The 19,954-nt window shown below is 38.8% G+C and overlaps 1 protein-coding gene across 7 annotated transcripts in view; it reads left to right on the forward strand.

Moving 5' to 3' along the window:
• The window catches only part of DYSF (dysferlin), a 233,776-nt gene that overhangs the window by 185,251 nt on the left and 28,571 nt on the right, over positions 1 to 19,954 (forward strand). For all 7 annotated transcript variants that reach the window (XM_008060561.1, XM_008060554.1, XM_008060576.1 and 4 more), the window contains one exon: positions 7,291 to 7,389. In XM_008060561.1, the coding sequence (XP_008058752.1) occupies positions 7,291 to 7,389 (99 nt within the window). The remainder of the gene's footprint in view (positions 1 to 7,290; positions 7,390 to 19,954) is intronic.

The following is a 19,954-nucleotide window of genomic DNA, read 5'->3' on the forward strand; positions in this document are numbered from 1 at the left end:
CTGGTGTAGACAACTGTTTCTCAAAGTTTTTCTGTAAAGGGGAGAAAGTAGTGAGGTGAGAGTCAAAAGAGAAAGTGTGATCCGAGAGAGATCCATACTTTTTTAATGGTGGGGAACTGGTACCCATGCTTGAACACTGATGGGAATGATCCAACTGAGAGGGAAGTTCAGTGATGCAGAAGAGGGTGGAGAGAAACATGGAAGGATGGCCTTGAATGGACCAGAAGGGATGGAGCCCAGGGCACGAGCATGCGGGTTAGCCTTGGGTTGGGGTTTAAATCAAGCACCCACAGAAGCAGGAGGGAAGGTGGCCTGTGATGCAGGTACTTGTGGAAGGTCTCTTCTGATTGCTTCTGTTTTTTAAGAGAGAGAGGAGTTAGTGTAATGGGCCAAGAGTGAAGCCAGGGAGGAAAAACTAGTGGTGTGAAAGAAGAAGTGTGTGTGGTGTGGTGATATCAGGGGAAGGGGCGAGTGAAAGGGCCAGGAAACCAATGGGTGGAAAGGCAGTAGCGAGGCCTCAGGAGGTGTGGCAGGAACTTGGTATGAGACCAGGCAGCAGGCTCTGTGATTTCCTCTGGCCACATTTGGTTGTGAGAGCTCATGTGCAAGTGGGGAAGACCTGGATTTAACCCCTAGGTTGGGTTGGCTGGAAGTACAATGGAGCAAGAGAGGTGCGGAGGAGTTTAGAAGGAGGAATGGATAAAGGGGTAAACAAAGGGTTGTAGGGGAAAATAAGAGTTAATATGTAAATCATAATTCTGCCATATGCATAATTAGAGCAATTGATTAGAAGAGGGTTTACTTGTGGGATACAGGAAGAAAATGGGGGAAAAGAAATTGAGCAGCAGACCTGTGGTTGTGATCAGGAGTTAGGAAGGTCACTTGGTCGTTCGCTCAGCAGCCATGCATCTGCCTGGAGAGAACCAGTCACCAGACATCACCTGGGACTTTGAAGGAGCTGGAAACTGCAGCCCAGAGAGGCTCTTGGGGAAAACTGAATGTGGTAAGAGATGGGTCCTGTTTGGTGATCAATTGCTTGAAAATAATTTTAACTCTTATTTCCTTAGAAATAAACACTTGAGATTCCTGCTTTTTTTCTTTTGTTTGCTGTTGCATGCTTGCTTATATCCAATCATTTATTCTTTTTATTTTAAATGCCTTATTGAGATGATACACATAAACACGAATCCTTATTCAAAGCGTACAGCTCAGTGTTTTTTAAAGTATATTAACAGAGTTGTATAACTATCATCATAAGCCACTTTTGAATACTGTCATCACTCCAAAAAGAAGTCTTGTACTCAAGAGCAATCACCCCCTATTCCCTCTACCTACTCCTAAACTGTTCTTTGTCTCTGTGGATTTGCCTATTCTGGACATTTCAGATAAATGGAATCATATAATATATAGTCTTTTGTGATTGACTTCTTTCACTTAGCATACTGTTTTCAAGGCTCATCCATGCTGTAACACACATCAGTTCTTCATTCTTTTTTATTACCAAATCTTATGTCACTGTAAGGATATATCACATTTTCTTTATTCATTAATCAGTTAATGCATTTTTGGGTGTTTTTACTTTTTGGCTATTATGAATAATGATGTTTTGAACATTTACATGTTTTTGTGTGGACATGTTTTCATTTCTTTTGGATATGTACCTAGGAGTAGGATTGCTAGGTCATATGATAACTCTGTTTAACCTTTTGAGGAACTGTCAGAATTTTTTTTTCTTCCTTGAGTTGGGGTCCCACTATGTTACCCAGGTTGGAGTGCAGTGGCATGATCATGGCTCACTGCAACCTCAGACTCCTGGACTCAGGTGATCCTTCCACTTTAGTCTTCTGAGTAGCTGGGACTACGAGTGCACACTACCATACCTGGCTAATTTTTTTATTTTTGTAGAGATGAGGTCTTGCTCTGTTGTCTATGCTGAAAGACTGTTTTTCAAAGTGCCTTTGTCATTTTATATCCCTGTCTGCAGTGTATAAGAATTCTCATTTCTCCACATCTTCACCAACACTTAGTATCTGACTTTTTGATGATGGTCATCCAAGTGGGTATAATGTGTTTTCTCATCATGGTTTTGATTTACAGTTCCCTGAGAACTAATGATGTTGAAAATCTTTTCATGTGCTTATTGGCCATTTATATATCTTCTGTGAAGGAATGTCTGTTTAAATCTGTTGTCCATTTTAAGAATGGTTATTTGTCTTTTTATTACTGAATTGTGAGTTCTCTGTATATCCTGGATACAGATTCCTTATCAAATACATCATTTGTGAATATTATCTTTCATTCTGTGAGCTGTTTTTTTACTTTCTTGGTCATGTCTTTTAAAACATCTTGCTGTTCTTTATTTGCAAAATTTTTAATTTTTAAAGTTATACAAGGAATACTTGTACAAAATAAAAAATTAGAAATTTTTGAGTGATACACGAAAATAAAAGGAATAAACAAAATATGTATCATTTTACCATGCAGAGGTAATCACTGTGAACATCTGGAGTTTAGTCCTTTTATTAAAATGAGATCACATTATTCATTTTTAACCCTTTATAAATCTCATCAGTTGTAAAAATCACTTATCATGCCAATAAATATTCTTATGGCATCATTTTTATATTGCATAACATTTAATCATATGGAGGTACAGTTTACTCAAACAAACAGCTCCTTATTGTTGGACGCTTTAGTTGTTTCCAACTTTTCACCATTTTAAGTGAAATAAAATCTTTATGCATATCCATGGTATCTTTCTTTGGATGGATTTCTAGAATGTGATTGCTGAGTCCAAGTATATGCACATTTTTAAGGCTATGGAAACACTCAGCCAGTTTGCCTTCTGGAATGGTTGTGGCCAGCCATGCTCCCACTGGTGGTTTGTGGGAGTCAGCCCTTGGCTAAGAAGCTAACCTGGTCTATACAATAGCAATGACACTATTATTGGTAATAGCAATAAACACATTGCGTGTATGTGCTTGGCACAGATCTGAGCACATTATGCATATTGACTCATTTATTCCTTACAATAACTCTGTCAAATTGGTACTGTTAGTTTTATATTACAGATAACTGAGGCCTACAGAGGTTAAGTAGTTACCCAAAGTCACACAGCTGAGAGTGGCAGGATTTGAGCACTGGCTCCTGAGTCCTGGTTCCCACCTACCCTGCTTTATGTAAGCTTCTTTATGTCTATATCATGTGAAAATTATTGGGAGAAGCAGTCATATGTACAGAAACCCAGAAGGGGTTCTGTTAAGCACAATGCTGATTTTTGCTTTAAAGTATTTATAATGCTAAGAAAACTTCCTTTTATTCTTAATTCATTAAGAGTTTCACTTAAAAATAAATGAAAAATTTTAACCCCTAACCACCCTCTCCCCACTTTCTTTTTATCTTATAGATAACGAAAAAAATCTGACAAATTCTTTCTTAATATGTTAGATTGTAAATATTTTAAACTTAAGGGACATAATGTCTTAGTTGCAGCTACTCAATTCCTCAATTGTAACTGAAAAACAGTCACAGAAGATATTGATATTTAAATTACAAAACTAGGTGGCCAACCAGTGGGCCATAGTTTTCAAGCCTCAGTTGTAGATGATTCTGTGGGTTTTCTCCCCTGACTCACTGACACTGAACCCCTCTTGCTTCTGGAATAACCCAGTTTGACTATACTGGATCTACTGCTGCCATATGTTTGTTAATATTTTGTTTAGGATCTTCATATCTCTTTTCAGGAACGAGATTAACTCGTGTGCGTGCGTGCATGCGTGTGTGGCATGCGTGTGTTTCTTTGTTAAGTTTTGCTTCACAAAATGAAGGGGGGAAATTTTCATCTTTTTTTTTTTAATGCGGTGAAACAAATGATAATTTATTCTTTGAAAGATTGATAGAACTTTTCCCCAAAGAAACTATCTAGACTTGATGTCTTTTTTTGGAGATAGTTCTTTGAGATCTTTTCTACTTTCAGGATTATTGATCTCTTCATGTTTTCTACTACTTTTGAATCAATTTTTATCATTCTAGAAAATCATCTGCTTCATCTAGATTTTCTAAAAGTTTGTCATTGATTTAGGCCTGGTAAATCTCTTAATATTTTTATTCTCTTCCATAATATCTTTTTGTTTTATTTTTCTCATTCCTAATGGTGTACCTACTTTTTTCTTCTTTTTTCTTATCTTATCTTTTTTTTTTTTTTGAGTTGAGCTCTCACTCTGTTGCCCAAGTGACACAATCATGGGTCACAGTCACAATTCACTGCAACCTCAACTTCCTGAAGTCAGGCAGTTTTCAGCCTTAGCCTCCCCAGTAGCTGGAACTACAGGCAGGCATCACCATGCCTGGCTAGAATTTTTGATCTTTTGTAGAGATGAGATCGCTCTGTGTTGCCTAGGTTGATCTCTGCCTTAGGCTTAGGCAATCTTCCTACTGCAGCTTCCCAAAGTGTTAGAATTACAAGTGTGAGCCACTGTGCCCAGCATGGTGTACCTGCTTTTAAAAATTAGATTTGATGAATGCTTATCTATGTTAATGACTTTTGAAAGATTGCCCTGGGGTCTAATGATCAATTATAATATTCTTCTGTTTTCTAATATATTCGTTTCTATTTACAATTTTCTTTGGTCTTGCTGCTCTTTCCTATTTCTTGAATCACCAGATAATTTATTTCCATTATTTTTGTATAAAAGTGAAAACATTTAAGATCAAACTTTCCTTTGAGTACAAGCTTGGCTATAACCTGTAAAGTGTGGGGCATAGACCTCTCATTGTATTTTCTAAGTATCTGTGATTTTATTTTTGGTTTTCTCTTTGATCTGGGAGAGTTTTAAGAATATGCACTTAAATTTCCAAAAGGTTGGCATTTAATTTTGAAATTTCTCATTAATTTTGTTTTATTACAGTATGGTCAGAGAATGTGACTGATATGGTTTTATTTCTTAGACTTCATTAAGATTTTCTTTGTGGCTTTTAATTTTTTCTAAGTGTTCCAAGGGTACTGGAAAAGAAGGTATATCTTCTGTTGCTAGTGTATATAGTGTTTGTCTATTTAATTGTCACTGTTGGTGGTATTATTCTGACTCTCTGTCTCTGATTCTTTTAAAAATTTGCTTGGTTTTTCAAGACTGTGGGAAGTATAATATGTTTCCCACAACTTGTGTTCCTGTCTTTTCTTTGTACAAAACTCACTGGTTGGTTTCTGCTTATGCCTGACTCTGAGCCTGAGTTATAAAATCAAATCTTTAAGTTGGGAATGAAAATAAAGATTTAGGGGGAACCAAACAGTTAAAATGAATTCCATTCGACCTATTTCCACCTAAGTGTACATATTTACCTGTGCATCAGTGTGTGTCTCTGTGTGTCTCTGTGGGAGTATATGTGTGTTTCAGCAGACACAACTCCCTTAGGCATGGCTATGTAAATGTATTCTTCCGTGTGTTGGTCATTGTGTGAGTTTGACATATATGTCTGTAAATGTGTGTTCATCCACAGCATCTTTTTCATTAAATTGAACTTCAAACATCAGGGCAAGGGTTTACCTTGCTCGAGGCTTGCTTTGTCTAGAGTGTTTACAAGTCAAAAAGGCTCCCTGAGTCTTAACCCATCTGATCTATGTTTCTTTCTCCTGGCTGCAGAAGATTCTTTGGGTAAGTGGATCAGGTAGGGCCTAGGTGCAGACTCAGTCTCATACCTGTTTGCATTCCCTGTGGAGAGTGTCTGGGGTCCTCCCAGGCACACAAAGGATGTTAGGACCACATTTCCAGGTTGGGTGGACACTTGAGAACCTCATCCTACCCTCTCCCCAGCATGCCTGTTGAGGCGCCCTTGGCTAGACTCCAACTTGTGTTCACCCTTAGTAAGCTGGAGCTCAAAGATTTAGCCTTGGTGTAAAGGGAGCCACCGGCGTTTTCAGAAACTTGATGATAGACATTCAGATCATGTGATAGAATTAAAGCAGGCTTCTGGGAGATTTTCTAGCCTATTCCCTCATACAGAGGAGGAAGCTCTCCTGACACCTTGTTCTTGGCTCTTCCCATTAAACTAGATGAGCTTTAATGGTATGAAAAGACAGAGACTGAAAGCCCAGCCCTGGGCAAGTTTTTGGGGGAGTTTTTGAGGTCTGGGGAGGACTGGGAAGGAGTGACCATTACATTTTCGGGAAGCTTGCTGTTCTCTAGGTTACAGAACATACCTCCTAGACAAGACACAAATCGAGGGGTGCTGTAGGCACGAGCTCTAAGAGGGTCTGCAGACACACTGTGTGCAGGAGGAGTTAAAAGGCAGGGAGGCCAGGATTTGCCACAACAGACCTGTTCACCTTGTCCTACAAATGTGAGTGACAGGAGGAAGGAAGCGTGTTGTCACACAGTGAGTGTGTTGTCGCAAACTTCCTTTCTTTTCACTGAATTCCCCACATATTCAGTGTGGTTTTTTTTTTTTAAATAAAGAACACTTAGTAAGCATTTATTGATTTTTCAGGGACTCTGCCTTGATTTGTTCTTGGGGGAGGCTAAGAGCCGAGGTGGGGGGATGGGTGTGCAGGACAGTTCTTTTGGGTGTGGGTTTTCCTGGGCCTCCTGCATTTCATTCATAAATAGCACTTGACTGACTTTTTACCCAAAGTGTTACCCTTTGTTATATCCTTGGATTTTAGGCTCACTATATCCCTGGAATGCAGGAAGTACTGAGATGCCCACTTCACAAAAAAGGAAAAGGGAGGCTGAAATCTTTTTTTTTTTTGAGTTGGAGTCTCACTCTGTCGCCCAGACTGGAGTGCAGTGGCCGCTCCCAGCCACCGCAGCCTCGACCTGCTGGGCTCTGGCGATCCTTCCGCCTCAGCCTTCCGAGTAGTCGGAATTACAGGCTTGCGCTACCACGCCCGGCTGATTTTTTGATTTATTGTAGAAATGAGGTCTTGCTGCCCAGGTGGGTCTCGAACCCACGGGCTCAGGCAATCCACTCACTTCGGCCTCCCAAAGGCGTGGGATTACAGGCTGAGCCACGGAGCCCAGCTTGGAAGGCTGAAATCGTGACAGAAACACAGACAACTGGGAGGCAGAGCCAGGACTAGAGCCTCTACCTCAACAAAAGCAGGTGCTAAAACATTTTCCTTCAGTTTGTACAGTTTAGCCCTGGATAGGTGGAAGTTTCAGCTCTTTGCTCCCCTAAACTCACCCTCAGGAAAGCTTTCTAGTCTAGGCCGGCCCAGTGGAAGTACCTGATCCAAAAGGACCCTGCTTGGCAAGTTCTGTTTCTTAAATGGTCTTTTTCTTTCTACCCACTCAGGAAGAGGAGTTCATCGATTGGTGGAGCAAATTCTTTGCCTCAGTAGGGGAGAGAGAAAAGTGTGGTTCTTACCTGGAGAAGGATTTTGATACTCTAAAGGTATGGCCTTCCAAAATGGTTTCCTTCAGTCCCATAGTCACTGGGTGTGTGTGTGATGGGCAGTGGAAGATACGATAGAAAAAGAATGTGTGTGTGTCTCTGTGTGTGTTTACTTATATTTGTCTCCTTATTGTGTCATGATGAACTAATTGGAGTGAGAAAGGTTACCCACCTGTTTAGAGCAAAAAGTCAAGTGTGGTCTGGGACAACCTAGAAGGTGTTTCTGAGAAAATGCTGAATGAAGAATACAGAAGTGTGTATAGCTGAAATGATTTACTTTTCAATGCCCCCACTCCAGAAAAAAGTCAGGAGCAAGATAGATGATGTGTGTGACCCTCTAACAGATTTTCAAAATATTAAAAAGTAGTAAAATGGCATGCTACTGAAAATTGTCAAAGCTTGGAGATGGATGCTTAGGGATTTGTTGCACTATTCTGTCTCGGTGTTATTTGAACTTTTCTATTATAGAAAATTTGTATTAAAATAAAAAGGAAATTCAGCTTGAGAATGTACCTCTGACCCTCCACCGCTACACTTGGGACAAAAATTACCTACAAATATGAAAATATGGTAAACCCTGTTTCTGTGGAAAAAGGCAGGAATGAGTCAGCCAAATTGTGGTATTTTTGAGGAAATGCTACAAATATAATTATGCTTGTTAAAAGTGGACTACTTAAAAAAAAACAGAGATGACTTAAAAATGACTCCTCAAAGGAGTTATATGTCTCCTGGATTGGGTTGCCAGATTAAATTCAGGTTGCCCAGTTACATTTGAATTTCAGATAAACAGCAAATACTTTGAAAATAGAGGTTTGCTTCAAATATGCATGGGGCATATGTATCTAAAAATTATTCATTATTTATATGAAATTCAAATGTAACTGGGTATTTTGTGTGTGTGTGTGTGTGTGTGTGTGTGTGTGTGTGTGTGTGTGTGTGTGTATGCGTGTATTTATTTATTTATTTTTGAGTTGGAGTCTCACTCTGTCACCCAGGCTGGAGTGCAGTGGCACATTCATGGTCACCCCAATGTCAACTTGCTAGACCCTGGCGATCCTTCCGCCTTAGCCTTCCAAGTAGCCAGAACTGCAGGCATGTGTTACCACGCCCAGCTAATTTTTGATTGATTGTAGAGACAAGGCCTCACCAAATTGCTTGAGCTGGTCTCGAACCCGTGGGCTCAGGCAATCCATCACTTTGGCTTCCCAGAGTGCTGGGATTACAGGCTGAGCCACCAACCCCAGCCTGTGTATTTTAACTTACTAAATCTGGTAGCACTACTTCTGTAATCTAAGCAGGGGACATTCTACACCCCATAGTGACCTCCTAGGCTTGAAGAAGGGAAAACGAGATGTGGGCACAGTCTGTGGGACACATAGGAAAGTCCCCAGGGGCTCCTTGAAGGGGACTGAATGAGAGTGTCGGGGCTGGTCAGAGTGGTGGATGACACAGGATTTGGGTGCTTCTGCTGGCTGAAGGCCTTTGGTGGGCACTCTGGAGGGTGATTTCATAAAGTGGCAAGAGTTGTCCCTACTACGTGGGGCTGCCTGGTGAGTTTTACCTGGATTCTTGACTGCTCAGAGGTGAGGCACAGGTAACAGTGGCTTGGTAGTTGGATGTGTGAGACTGGGCAAAGAGACCAAACTATTTGTGTACCCGGAAGAAGGCCTGACACATTAGGTGGTATTGTGGCCTTGCCAACAACGAGACAAACCAGGCAAGAATGGGGAGTCTGCCAAGGTGACCTGTGGCCCCAGTCCCCTTGCTGCTTCCTCAGATACAGATGCTGAATTGGTACCCAGCCCTCCTGCTTGACCTCTCTGTGGAGGCCTCTCTCAGCATCTAAAGGAAAATAGGCTGTCCAAAGCAAATTGTGCTCAAACTACTTTTTGGGGAAAAAACTAGACCTGGAAGAAATGCTGGTTCTTTAAGTGTATAAAAGAAAACTATTACCAACAACATGGGTCTTGGAAAAGCAGTCTGAAACATGGAGAGGATGGAGTACACAATGGGTACAGAAAAAGGACATTTTGGAAATCACTAGAATGGGGGAAAAGCAACTCAGAATCTAACTAGCAAAATATAGAGACCAAAAAATGTGGCAAGAAAGCATTAACATCAGAAATCATAGAAAAAAACACAATATGAAAAGAACCAACATAATTTTTCTAATAAGTAAAAATGGATCAAACTTGCCTGCTAAGTGATAAGGACTCTTAGACTATACAAAAATTCAAAATTAGTTGTATTGTTTTTAAGAGACATCTAAAACAATACTACTTAGAATGGCTAAAAATTAAATATTTTGAAAAACAGTATTTTGGCAAACAGAATAAGATTAGTGTAAGCAAAAGGGAAAGTAAATTTAAAGTAGGTAGAATTTAATGAATAAAAGGACTGGGCATGGTGGCTCACACTTGTAATCCCAGCACTTTGGGAGGCCGAGGCAGTCAGATTGCTTGAGCCCAGGAGTTTGAGGCCTTCTTGGACATTATAGTGAGACCTCGTCCGTACAAAAAAAAAAAAAAAAAAAATTAGCAGTGCATGGTGAAATGCACCTGTAGTCCTAGCTACTTGGGAGGTTGAGTGGAAGGATCACCTGAACCTTGGAGTTTGAGGCTACTGTGAGCCAAGATCATCATAATCATGCCACTGCCCTGCAGCCTAGCTGACAGAATGAGACTCGGACTCAAATAAAACAAAAACAAAAACAAAGAGCAAAGGAAACAAAATAGAGTGTTTTATATAAACAAAAGATATATATCTTAATGAAAAGGCTCTCAAATATTTATGAGTTGAATAGTAAAACTTAGAAGTATTTAAAACAAAAATGGATAAGAATATACAAACTAATATCTCATGTAGATAAAATAACAAAATGACAGAAATTAAAGTTGCAGTGGAGATTTTACCATACCTTTCTCCTTGACCAATTGAACAAGAAATAAATAAATAAGAAAATAAAAGATGTGAATAACAAGGTAAATGTTTTTTAAGCTACATGAAGCTAAAGTTAGAACTTTAAATTAGAGAATAAAAATTATTACAAAAATAGAGAACTTTTTTTCCTATAGCTCAGGCAACACTTACAAAATTTGATCACATATTAGTTTAGTAATAAGTTATCAAAAGCAGAAATCATATAAGACAAATTAAAATGTAATAAAATGAGAAATTAATAACACAGTTTAAACAAAAAGCTCAACCATTTGGATATTTTAAAAGTATTTTATTGGGACTTCCAGTATGAGCATGGCTGCATAAGTCAGCATTTTTCCCCTTTTCTCTTGGAAATCATTCAAACCCACAAAATTCATTTTCAGAAAAGTTGGAAACAAGTAAAAGCCGCAGACTTCAAAAATATATGTAAGGGCTGCCCAAAGACAACTCGGATTGGATAGAGGCCACTCAGCAGTAAGTGGAGAGAAGGTCTATAAGGAATGATGGGAGATGATAGTGATAGCAGGTCTCAGAAAGCCCCAGCAAAGATATGCTTCCTAATGGGAGAATGTTGATAATTATTTAAGACATGTGATGAGTACATGGGGGTTTATTTTCTATTCTCTTTACTTTTGGGTGTGTTTGAAAGTTTTCATAAAAGTTTCAAAATACAGTTTCTGAACTTGAGGTTTCACCATGAAATATACATGTTATCTCCCTTGTTACAACAATAGATATGGGAACTTTGAAGACAGGTTCAGGCTAATGACAGAGCCTCTTAGACCCGGCTTGGTTCAGAGAAGCAGAGAGAGTGGAGCCACACAAGAATCACAGATGAGCCATATTTGCAGGAAACAGTCTGCCTTTGTGTTGGGAACAAAGGAAATAGCTGATATAGGAAAATTTAACTCATTTAGTACAAGCAATAAAAAAGAAGACACAGCACTTATTTTAAAATCCTAAAATAAAGAAGAAACAAATAAATAAAAATTTACCAGTAGAAGAGGATTTGTACCCACTAGAAAAAATTTGCAAGTAGCAAATGAGATGAAATGTTTTGCTGTGAACTTTTTAGAAATGGGGAAGTCAGAATGCAAAGCAGAAATGCAAGAACTCAAGGCATGGTCAGTAGAGATAAACTAAGAGCTGGTAGGACTCAGGAAAGAGAGGAAAACATGAAATTGAAAGAGAACAGGAAAGAATGGCTATGTTGAAAACACAATCAGGATAAGAAATGATAAAACAGAAGTAATAAAAGTAAGCAAAATGAAATGAAAATAAAGAAAAAGTTGTAAAGGAATAATGAGAAAATGACAGATCTAGAAGTTAGGAAAAGGAGATCCAACATTTACATAATTGGAGTCTCTGAGGAAGACAACCAAAACAGTAAAGTAAAACAAATGCACATTCAATAGTTTAATAAAGCTTTACTAAAATGAAAGGATGCTTGAATATACATATTTTAAAAGTCCATGGTGTGTTGGGAAAAACTGACCAGGATCGCCCAACTCTGAAACATATCTTAGTATAGTTATTATACTTTAGAGATGAAAAAATAATTCTTTGGATAGATATGGCTCCTTGCTACCCCTTGGGGGGAAGAAAAAGCAATATTAAGTCATTTAAAGTAGGAAGTAAATCAAGGTGGCTTTATTTTCTTCACAACAACATTCAATATCTAAAGAGAGTAGGGCACGATATATAAGATCATCAAGGAATGACAAGGTTACCTGAGGATTTTATATTTAGTTAAACTGTTATTTAAGTATAAAAACTACAGACAACCAGTTACTCATATTCAGGAACTAAGGTAATATGGCTCCTATAAGCCCATCTTGAGGGACCTCCTAGAAGATGAACTTTAGCCAACTAGGACATAATTGGGAAACAATGACCACAGTACTGGTTGTGATCATATTTTACCTTAAATCCCAAATGAAAACAAATGGAAAGTTCAGGTTCGTAGGTAAGAATGAAAATATCATATATATTGAAGATGTAGAAATGATAAAACTGACAACAATTAGGTGAAGAAGGATAAAAAAGGATGGAATATAGAGTAAGGATACGGATTGCCATATTATAAAATAAATAGAACTGACAGACATTATTTGACATTGGCAAGTCACACAAAAGGGGTAGAAGCAAATTATAAACAGATAGTACAAAGGTCAATGCTCAGGAAGACAATATTGCCTAAAACTGGTCCTCATTTGCCCTGGTTTAGGACCAGGTACCCTTTGTGTTGTTGTGTGGCAGCCCCTCCCACCTCTCCTCATTGTCCAGTGACTGCTGGTCCCTTCCTTGTGCTAATGTAATTAATGTCCAAGTCCCACTTATGAGTGAGAACAGGCAGTATTCAGTTCTTTGTTTCTGTGACAGATCACTAAGTGTGATGGTGTCCAACTCCTCATTGGAATGCAATAAAATGAGAAATTAGTTAACAAGATCAAAACCTCAAAAACCTCTTCTACCTGGAAAATTATACAAATAAAAACCCTCTCTTTTAACAATCCTTGGGTAAAAGAGAAAGTACAAACCAAAATTGTAGAACATCTAGGAAACAATGATAAAATACTACATATTAGAACTTAATGGTTATAGCTAAAGTGGCATTCAGAGGAAATGTATAGCCTTAAGAACTTATGTCAATTACAAAAAAAAAAAAAAAAAAGAAAGAAAATTAGTTAAGCATTCAACTCTAGAATCAAATAAAAATAGAAATGAATGACTGAGTGTGGTGACTCAAGCCTGTAATCTCAGCATTTTGGGAGCCCACGGGTTCAAGATCAGCCCGGACAACTTGGCAAGACCTTATCTCTACAATAAATCAAAAAAATAGCTGGGCATGGTAGCACACACCTGTAGCTCCAGCTACTTGGAAGGCTGAGGCGGAAGGATCACCTGAGCCCACTAGGTCAATGCTGGGGTGGTTGTGAGCGTGCTATTGCCCCCCAGCCTGGGTGACGGAGTGAGACTCCAACTCAAAAAAAAAAAAAAGTATATATATCTCTGGAATATCAGAATGCCAAGAAAATGAAAACATCATATATAAAAACAAACGGGGCAATGCCAAGACAGTAGCTAGCAGAGACAGTTTCATAGAAGTAAATATTCTCATTATCCAGAAAGAGGGAATAAAATAAATAAAGCTTCAACTCAGGAAATTAGAAAGAATAATAATAATAATGAAAAGCCCTTAAAATGGCAGGATGAAAAAAGAAAGGCAGAAATAAGTACTTGGAAAAGTGAAACAATAGAATTGAAAAATCAAAGAATTATTCCTTTGATGGAAATGAATCAACTAAGATAGATAACCCTCCAGCTAATCTAATTTAGAGAAGTAGAGAAATCCAAGACAAAATCCATAATGAAAATGGAGATATAAAAGTACAGAAAATGAAGTTAGAATATTTTAGGAAAAGTCTAAGTATATTTCCATGTCAGTAGATTTGAAAATCTTGAAATGAGAAAATTTGAAGGAAAAGAGAAATACCAGAAATGTCTCAAGAAGCAACAAAAAATATGAAAGAAACTGGAAAATTATCAAAGAATTTCCTCCAAAGAAAGAGCTGGAGCTCAGGGATTATGAAGATAATTTTCAAAAACCAAATAATTCCTGTGCTACACATACTATTTCACAGCAGAGAAAAAAATGAAAAGGTAGAAAACCTTGATTTTTATAAAGCTAAAGTTACCTTTCCACAAAAATCTGATCAAGCCCAGCCAAAGGTATAAATCTCATTTATGAAATGAATATATGTGTAAAATCTTAAATAAATAATAGCAAATGAAATCTAATCACAGAGTAAAATAGTAAGTCATAATAGCCAAATTGACTTTATTACAGGAATGTAAAAAGTTCAACGTTAGGAAATCACAAGCAATTGTATCAACAGGTAAAATTAACAAGGGTTATTTTAGTTGATATTGAAAAGCATTTGAGAGTTCAATATCTATTGATGAGTCATAAGGATAAGTAGCATACTGGAAATAGAAAGGAGTTTCCTTAATGTTATGAAGAATATCGTTCAAACCAACAGCCAGCATCCTACTTTATGTCCTTGGAAGTTTTCTTCATACTGGACATTGAACCTGTATTTCTCAAGAGTGTTCATAAGTGCATCGGTCTGGGGAGAGATCCATGGCTTATCAATGATAGATTACGGAAGTGTTCTGTGTCTCAATAGATTCAGGTACCAAGTGAAACAGTACGGCGATCCTTTAGACTAGAAAGGAAAAGACTCAGCATGCTCACATTCCCATTATTGTTGAACATTGTTCTATGTGTTCTAACCATATTGATGTCAATAAAAAGAAATAGATTATTCATTTTAGAAAGAAGGGGACAAAATTATCATTGTGTGTGACTGACTGACTACCTGAAGAGAGCCAAGTGAAATATGAGTAGAACCACCAGGAGAACAAGATGGTAGCAGTTATTCAGAAAATCTAGAGGAAGAAAAATTGACGTTCACAACACCAGTAAAAGATTTGAGCTTAATGAGGAATAAACTCAGCAATAAATATGTAGACTCTATATGGAGATATCTACAAAGAATAAAACAAGTCTTGAGCAAATTGAAAGTCTTGGTCAAATCAATCCCCATATAAAAACATTAATACAGCCGGGCTCGGTGGCTCAGCCTGTAATCCCGCGCCTTTGGGAGGCTGAGGTGAGTGGATTGCCTGAGCCCGCGGGTTCGAGACCCGCCTGGGCAGGCGAGACCTCATCTCTACAATAAATCAAAAAATTAGCCAGGCGTGGTAGCGCGTGCCTGTAATTCTGGCTACTCGGAAAGCTGAGGAGGAAGGATCGCCGGAGCCCAGCAGGTCGAGGCTGCGGTGGCCGGGAGCGGCCACTGCACTCCAGTCTGGGTGACAGAATGAGACTCCAATTCAAAAAACAAAACAAAACAAAAAAACATTAATACTGTAAAGATATCAATTCTTCTGCCCAAAATTAATTTTAATACAAGTCTAACAAAAATTCCAAAGAAATATTTGTTTAGAAGTGGACTTGATGTTTTAGAACAGCGGTCCCCAACCCTTTTGGCAACAGGGACCAGTTTTGTGGAAGACAATTTTTCTACGGACCAGGGAAGTGGGGGGAGGGTGGTTTCAGGATGATTCAAAAGCATTACAATTATTTCATACTTTATTTCTATTTTTATTACATTGTAATATATAATGAAATAATCATACATTTTGCCATAATGAAGAATCAGTGGGAGCCCTGAGCTTGTTTTCCTGCAACTAGACAGTCCCATCTGAGGGTGATGGGAGACAATGACATCCGAAGTGTGTTGCTTATGTCTAGTCGACTCTGTAATCTCGTTTTGGCTGCTGTCGCTGCAGAAAACCTTACTTCACAAAGATAGGATGTTGGAAATGGAAGCAGGCTTTTCAGTATTTTTGTGGCAGTTTTAGGATATTCCGCCTTGACTTTAATCTAGAATGTTTGGAGTTTTGAAGTTTTCTCAAACATACTTTTAAAGCCACTGTCATTTGCAATCCATGCAGTTGATCCTCTTGTAGCACAGACAAAGTCAATTCACCTGGCTTATTCACAAATGGGTTGCGGATCCATTCCTTCCCTGTTCGGGGGCTTTTGTGACTCGGAAATAATGCTCAAACTCTTTCAAAAGCTGAGATAGGAGATCATGCAACAGCTAGGAGAAGGAAGACCCTGGCTCAGGCTCTTTCAAAATCTCTGCTAAATTTTGAAACATGTCAAAAATCTGGATGTTTCCTTGTCACTCCCAGAATTCCAGTTTAGCTTTGAATGAAGCCACTTTATCTCACGAGTTGAACACAATTGTCATTCTCCCCTGAAGTGACAGAGTTTGTTGAGCAGGTTGAATATGTCACACAAGCAAGCAAGTTTTGCATCTCATTCCGTGTCACTGAAATGTGCTGTCAGTGGTGACTATTTTTTCTAAACGAAATCTCTGGAGCAGCTCTCATAACTCAAATGCTCTGGACCGTGATCTACCTTTAGAAAGTCATCTCACTTCTGTGTGTGTATAAGAGAAGTTGTGTATGCTCTGCATCCATGTGAATAGATGTGAGTTAAGGGCATGTACTTTAATGAGGTTGATAATTTTAATCACATCCTGCAAAACGTTAAGTTCAGGTGACATTTTGTCATCTGCGGATGAAACTGTATGTTGCCTCACATTCCAAAGTGACCTCTTTGAGTAGTGAAACCAAAAAACCCATCAGTTGTGGCAGCTGCTCTGTCCATGCATATACTGGCACAAAATGATTGAATATCAGTTTTCCTGATATTCAATCATTCAAAGACTTGAACAGTTCTGTAGCTGTGGTATTGGTTGGCAACAAAAGTGCATATAACATATCCTCATGCACATCCTCCTGAAAAATATATCGCAAAAAAAACCCAAACATTGTTGTCAATATAGTAGACTTGTTAACCTGGATTATGTACACGGTGACTCATTAATCCTAACAATTGTGCCTCAATATCCTTTGCTATTTCATCAGTTCATCTAGTCGTGGTACTAGCTAAAAGAGGAACACGTGCCACCTTTTGAACTGCAGCCTCTCCTAAAAATTCATGATAAATGTCTTTAGCGGCAGGCAGGATCAACTCTTCACCAGGAAGGGCTTCTTAGCTTTAGCATTGTAGTTAACTGCTAAGAATGATGCTCTCCATGCAGACACATTTGATGAAGCGATGGTCTTCAATAAATGCTTCTGTTCTTCATGTTTGCATTTTTTTTTCTTTTGAAAAACTCCAAAGGCTTGTCTTTTAATGTAGGGTGCTTGGTCTCCATGTGGTGAAGCAGTTTTGAAGGTTATATGGCTTCGGTGGATAGCCAGTTGTCGCATATTTTACAAAGTGGGCTTGGAGAATGTGAACCATCTGTTGCAATGATCCCATAATTTAACTAGGACTCTTGGTAATTTCTAAGTGCAGCTTTCTTTTTGTTGGAAGTCTTAGAGTCTTCTTCTGTTTCATCATTGGGTCTTTCCCCCTTTTCTTTCTTTTTTTTTTTTGAGTTGAAGTCTCACTCTGTCACCCAGACTGGAGTGCAGTGGCTGCTCCCGGCCACTACAGCCTCGACCTGCTGGGCTCCGGCGATCCTTCCGCCTCAGCCTTTCAAGTAGCCGGAACTATAGGCGCGCGCTACCACACCCGGCTAATTTTCGGTTTATTGTAGAGATGAGGTCTCACCAAGTTGGCCAGGCAGGTCTCAAGCCCACAGGCTCAGATAATCCACTCACCTCAGCCTCCCAAAGCATGGGATTACAGGCTGAGCCCTGAGCCCGGCTTCCCCCTTTTCAAAGAAGCTCTCCAGTGACCTTTGATTTTTACTCATTTTAGCTAGGGTCAGCTTGTGGGCTTACCAAAACTGTGATTGAGACAAGTGAGCAATGCAGGAAAGAGGCATGGACAGAAGTGGTAAATAAAAAATAATAGGCGGGCCACACAAGGACAAAAATAAGTGTCAGATTCTGACTTAAAGCCTATCACCAGATGCAACTGTAGAGTTGAAATACACCAATTCACTTGCCATTCACTGGTAGGGTTTTGATATGAGTCTACAAACAATTGATCTATTATGGTCTCTGTGCAGTCAAACTTCACTTTTAATGTTAATCTGTGTTTGCAGCCACTCCCCAGTACCAGCATCACCGCCTCAGCTCCACCTCAGAACATTAGGCATTTGATTCTCATAAGGGGCTGCAACCTAGATCCCTCACATACTCAGTGAACAATAGGGTTTGCACTTTTATGAAACTCTAATGCCGCGGCTGATCTGACAGACTGAGCTTAGGCAGTAATATGAGCAATGGGGAACTGCTGTAAATAAAGAAGAAGCTTCTTTGGCTCGCCTGCGGCTCACCTCCAGCTGTGCAGCACAGTTCCTAACAGGCCACGGACCAGTACCAGTCCATGTCCCAGGGTTGGGGACTCCTGTTTTAGAATTTCATCAGGAAGAATATTAGGCAACAAAACAAATTATGAAGCCACAGTAATTAAAACATGGTGTTGCTGAAGAATACATGGATCAATAGAGCAGAATAGAAAGATCACAAACAAAAGGACGTGTAAAATTTACTGTATGATACAAGTCAATGGGAAAATGAGAAATAGTTCAAACAAATAGAATGCTTAGGTAGTTGCTTAACCATTTGGTGAAAAATAAGTTGAATTCTTGTCTCATACCATGTACCAAATTGAATTGAGTTGAATAATCTTGCTGTGAAGATATTCTAAGTATAATTTGAAAGACAGAAGTTATAAGGAAAAAGATCATTAGATGGGAGTATTTAGAAATCTCTTTTATGGCCTAATAAATAAACAATATAAACACACATAAACATAAGTATAACATAAACATACCTTAAACAAACACGTCATAAATATATCATAATCCCAGCACTTTGGGAGGCTGAGGCAGGAGCATCATTTGAGGTGAGGAGTTTAGACCAGCCTAGACAACATAGAGAGAGCTCATCTCTACAAAAAAAAAAAAAAAAATAGCCAAGTATGATGACTTACACCTATAGTCTCAGCTTCTTGGAAAGCTGAGGCAGAAAGATTGCTTGAGCCCAGTAGGTTGAGGCTACAGTGAGAGTGAGACTCTGACTCTAAACAAACAAACAAGTAAATAAAATAAACATAATTGACAGGCATGGGACAAACTGGGACAAAATATTTGTAACACATTTGATAGGCCAAAGGTTATCTTTACATACAAAGAGGTCTTGCAAATCACCACAGAACAGAAAAGTCACCAATAGATGAAAAATGGACAAATGACAAGGATGGGCAGAAGGAATATAAGGGACTGATAAACCCATGCAAGTTTCTCTAGTATTCGAATACATGCAAATTAAAAATTCAGTCTACTGTCTTTCATCTGTCAAATTGACAAAATTGCAAAAGAGTGAAAGACTAGGAATGTGGGCACATTTGTGCACTGTAGATGGAAGTATAAATCCATACAATTTTTCCAGAAGGAAATTTGGCTGTGCACATCCAGTGTCTTAAAATGTACATACTCTTTGACCGGGAATTCTATTTCAAGGAACTTACCATAGAATGAATTTTATTTATTTATTTTTCTCTTTTTTTTTTTTTATTTTAAAGGTGTGGGGTACCATTCAGGGTTAGGTACACAAATGTGCATTATGCAAGTACCCTTGCTGATGAGGTGTGTCCCCCCTCCTCTGGCAGATTCCCACTACTGCCAGTCCCGCCCCCGCCTGCTCTACCCACACTCCTGGCAGTTTCCTGCTACTGCCAATCCTTTTCTTATAGTATTACAATAATTGTTCAAGATTTGCTTATGAGTGAGAGCATGCGTTCTTTGTGTCTGATTCATCACTCAGTATTATAGACTCTAAGTCCGTCCAGGTTGCTGTGAAGTTCATGATTTTGTACTTTTTTAAGGCTGTCATATTCCACTGTGTATATGTACCACATTTTAGAAAATCCAGTCCTCTTTTGATGGGCAACACAGTTGGTTCCATGTTCTTGCTGCTGTGAACAATGCTACAATAAACATACGTGTGCAGGTATCTTTTTCATAGAGTGATCTGAGTTCTTCTGGGTATACTCCCAGTAGGGGGATTGCGGGGACATATGGAA

The sequence above is a fragment of the Carlito syrichta genome, unplaced genomic scaffold, assembly GCF_000164805.1.
Source record: "Carlito syrichta isolate Samal-C Ts95f unplaced genomic scaffold, Tarsius_syrichta-2.0.1 Scaffold92612, whole genome shotgun sequence".
Lineage (NCBI taxonomy): Eukaryota > Metazoa > Chordata > Mammalia > Primates > Tarsiidae > Carlito > Carlito syrichta.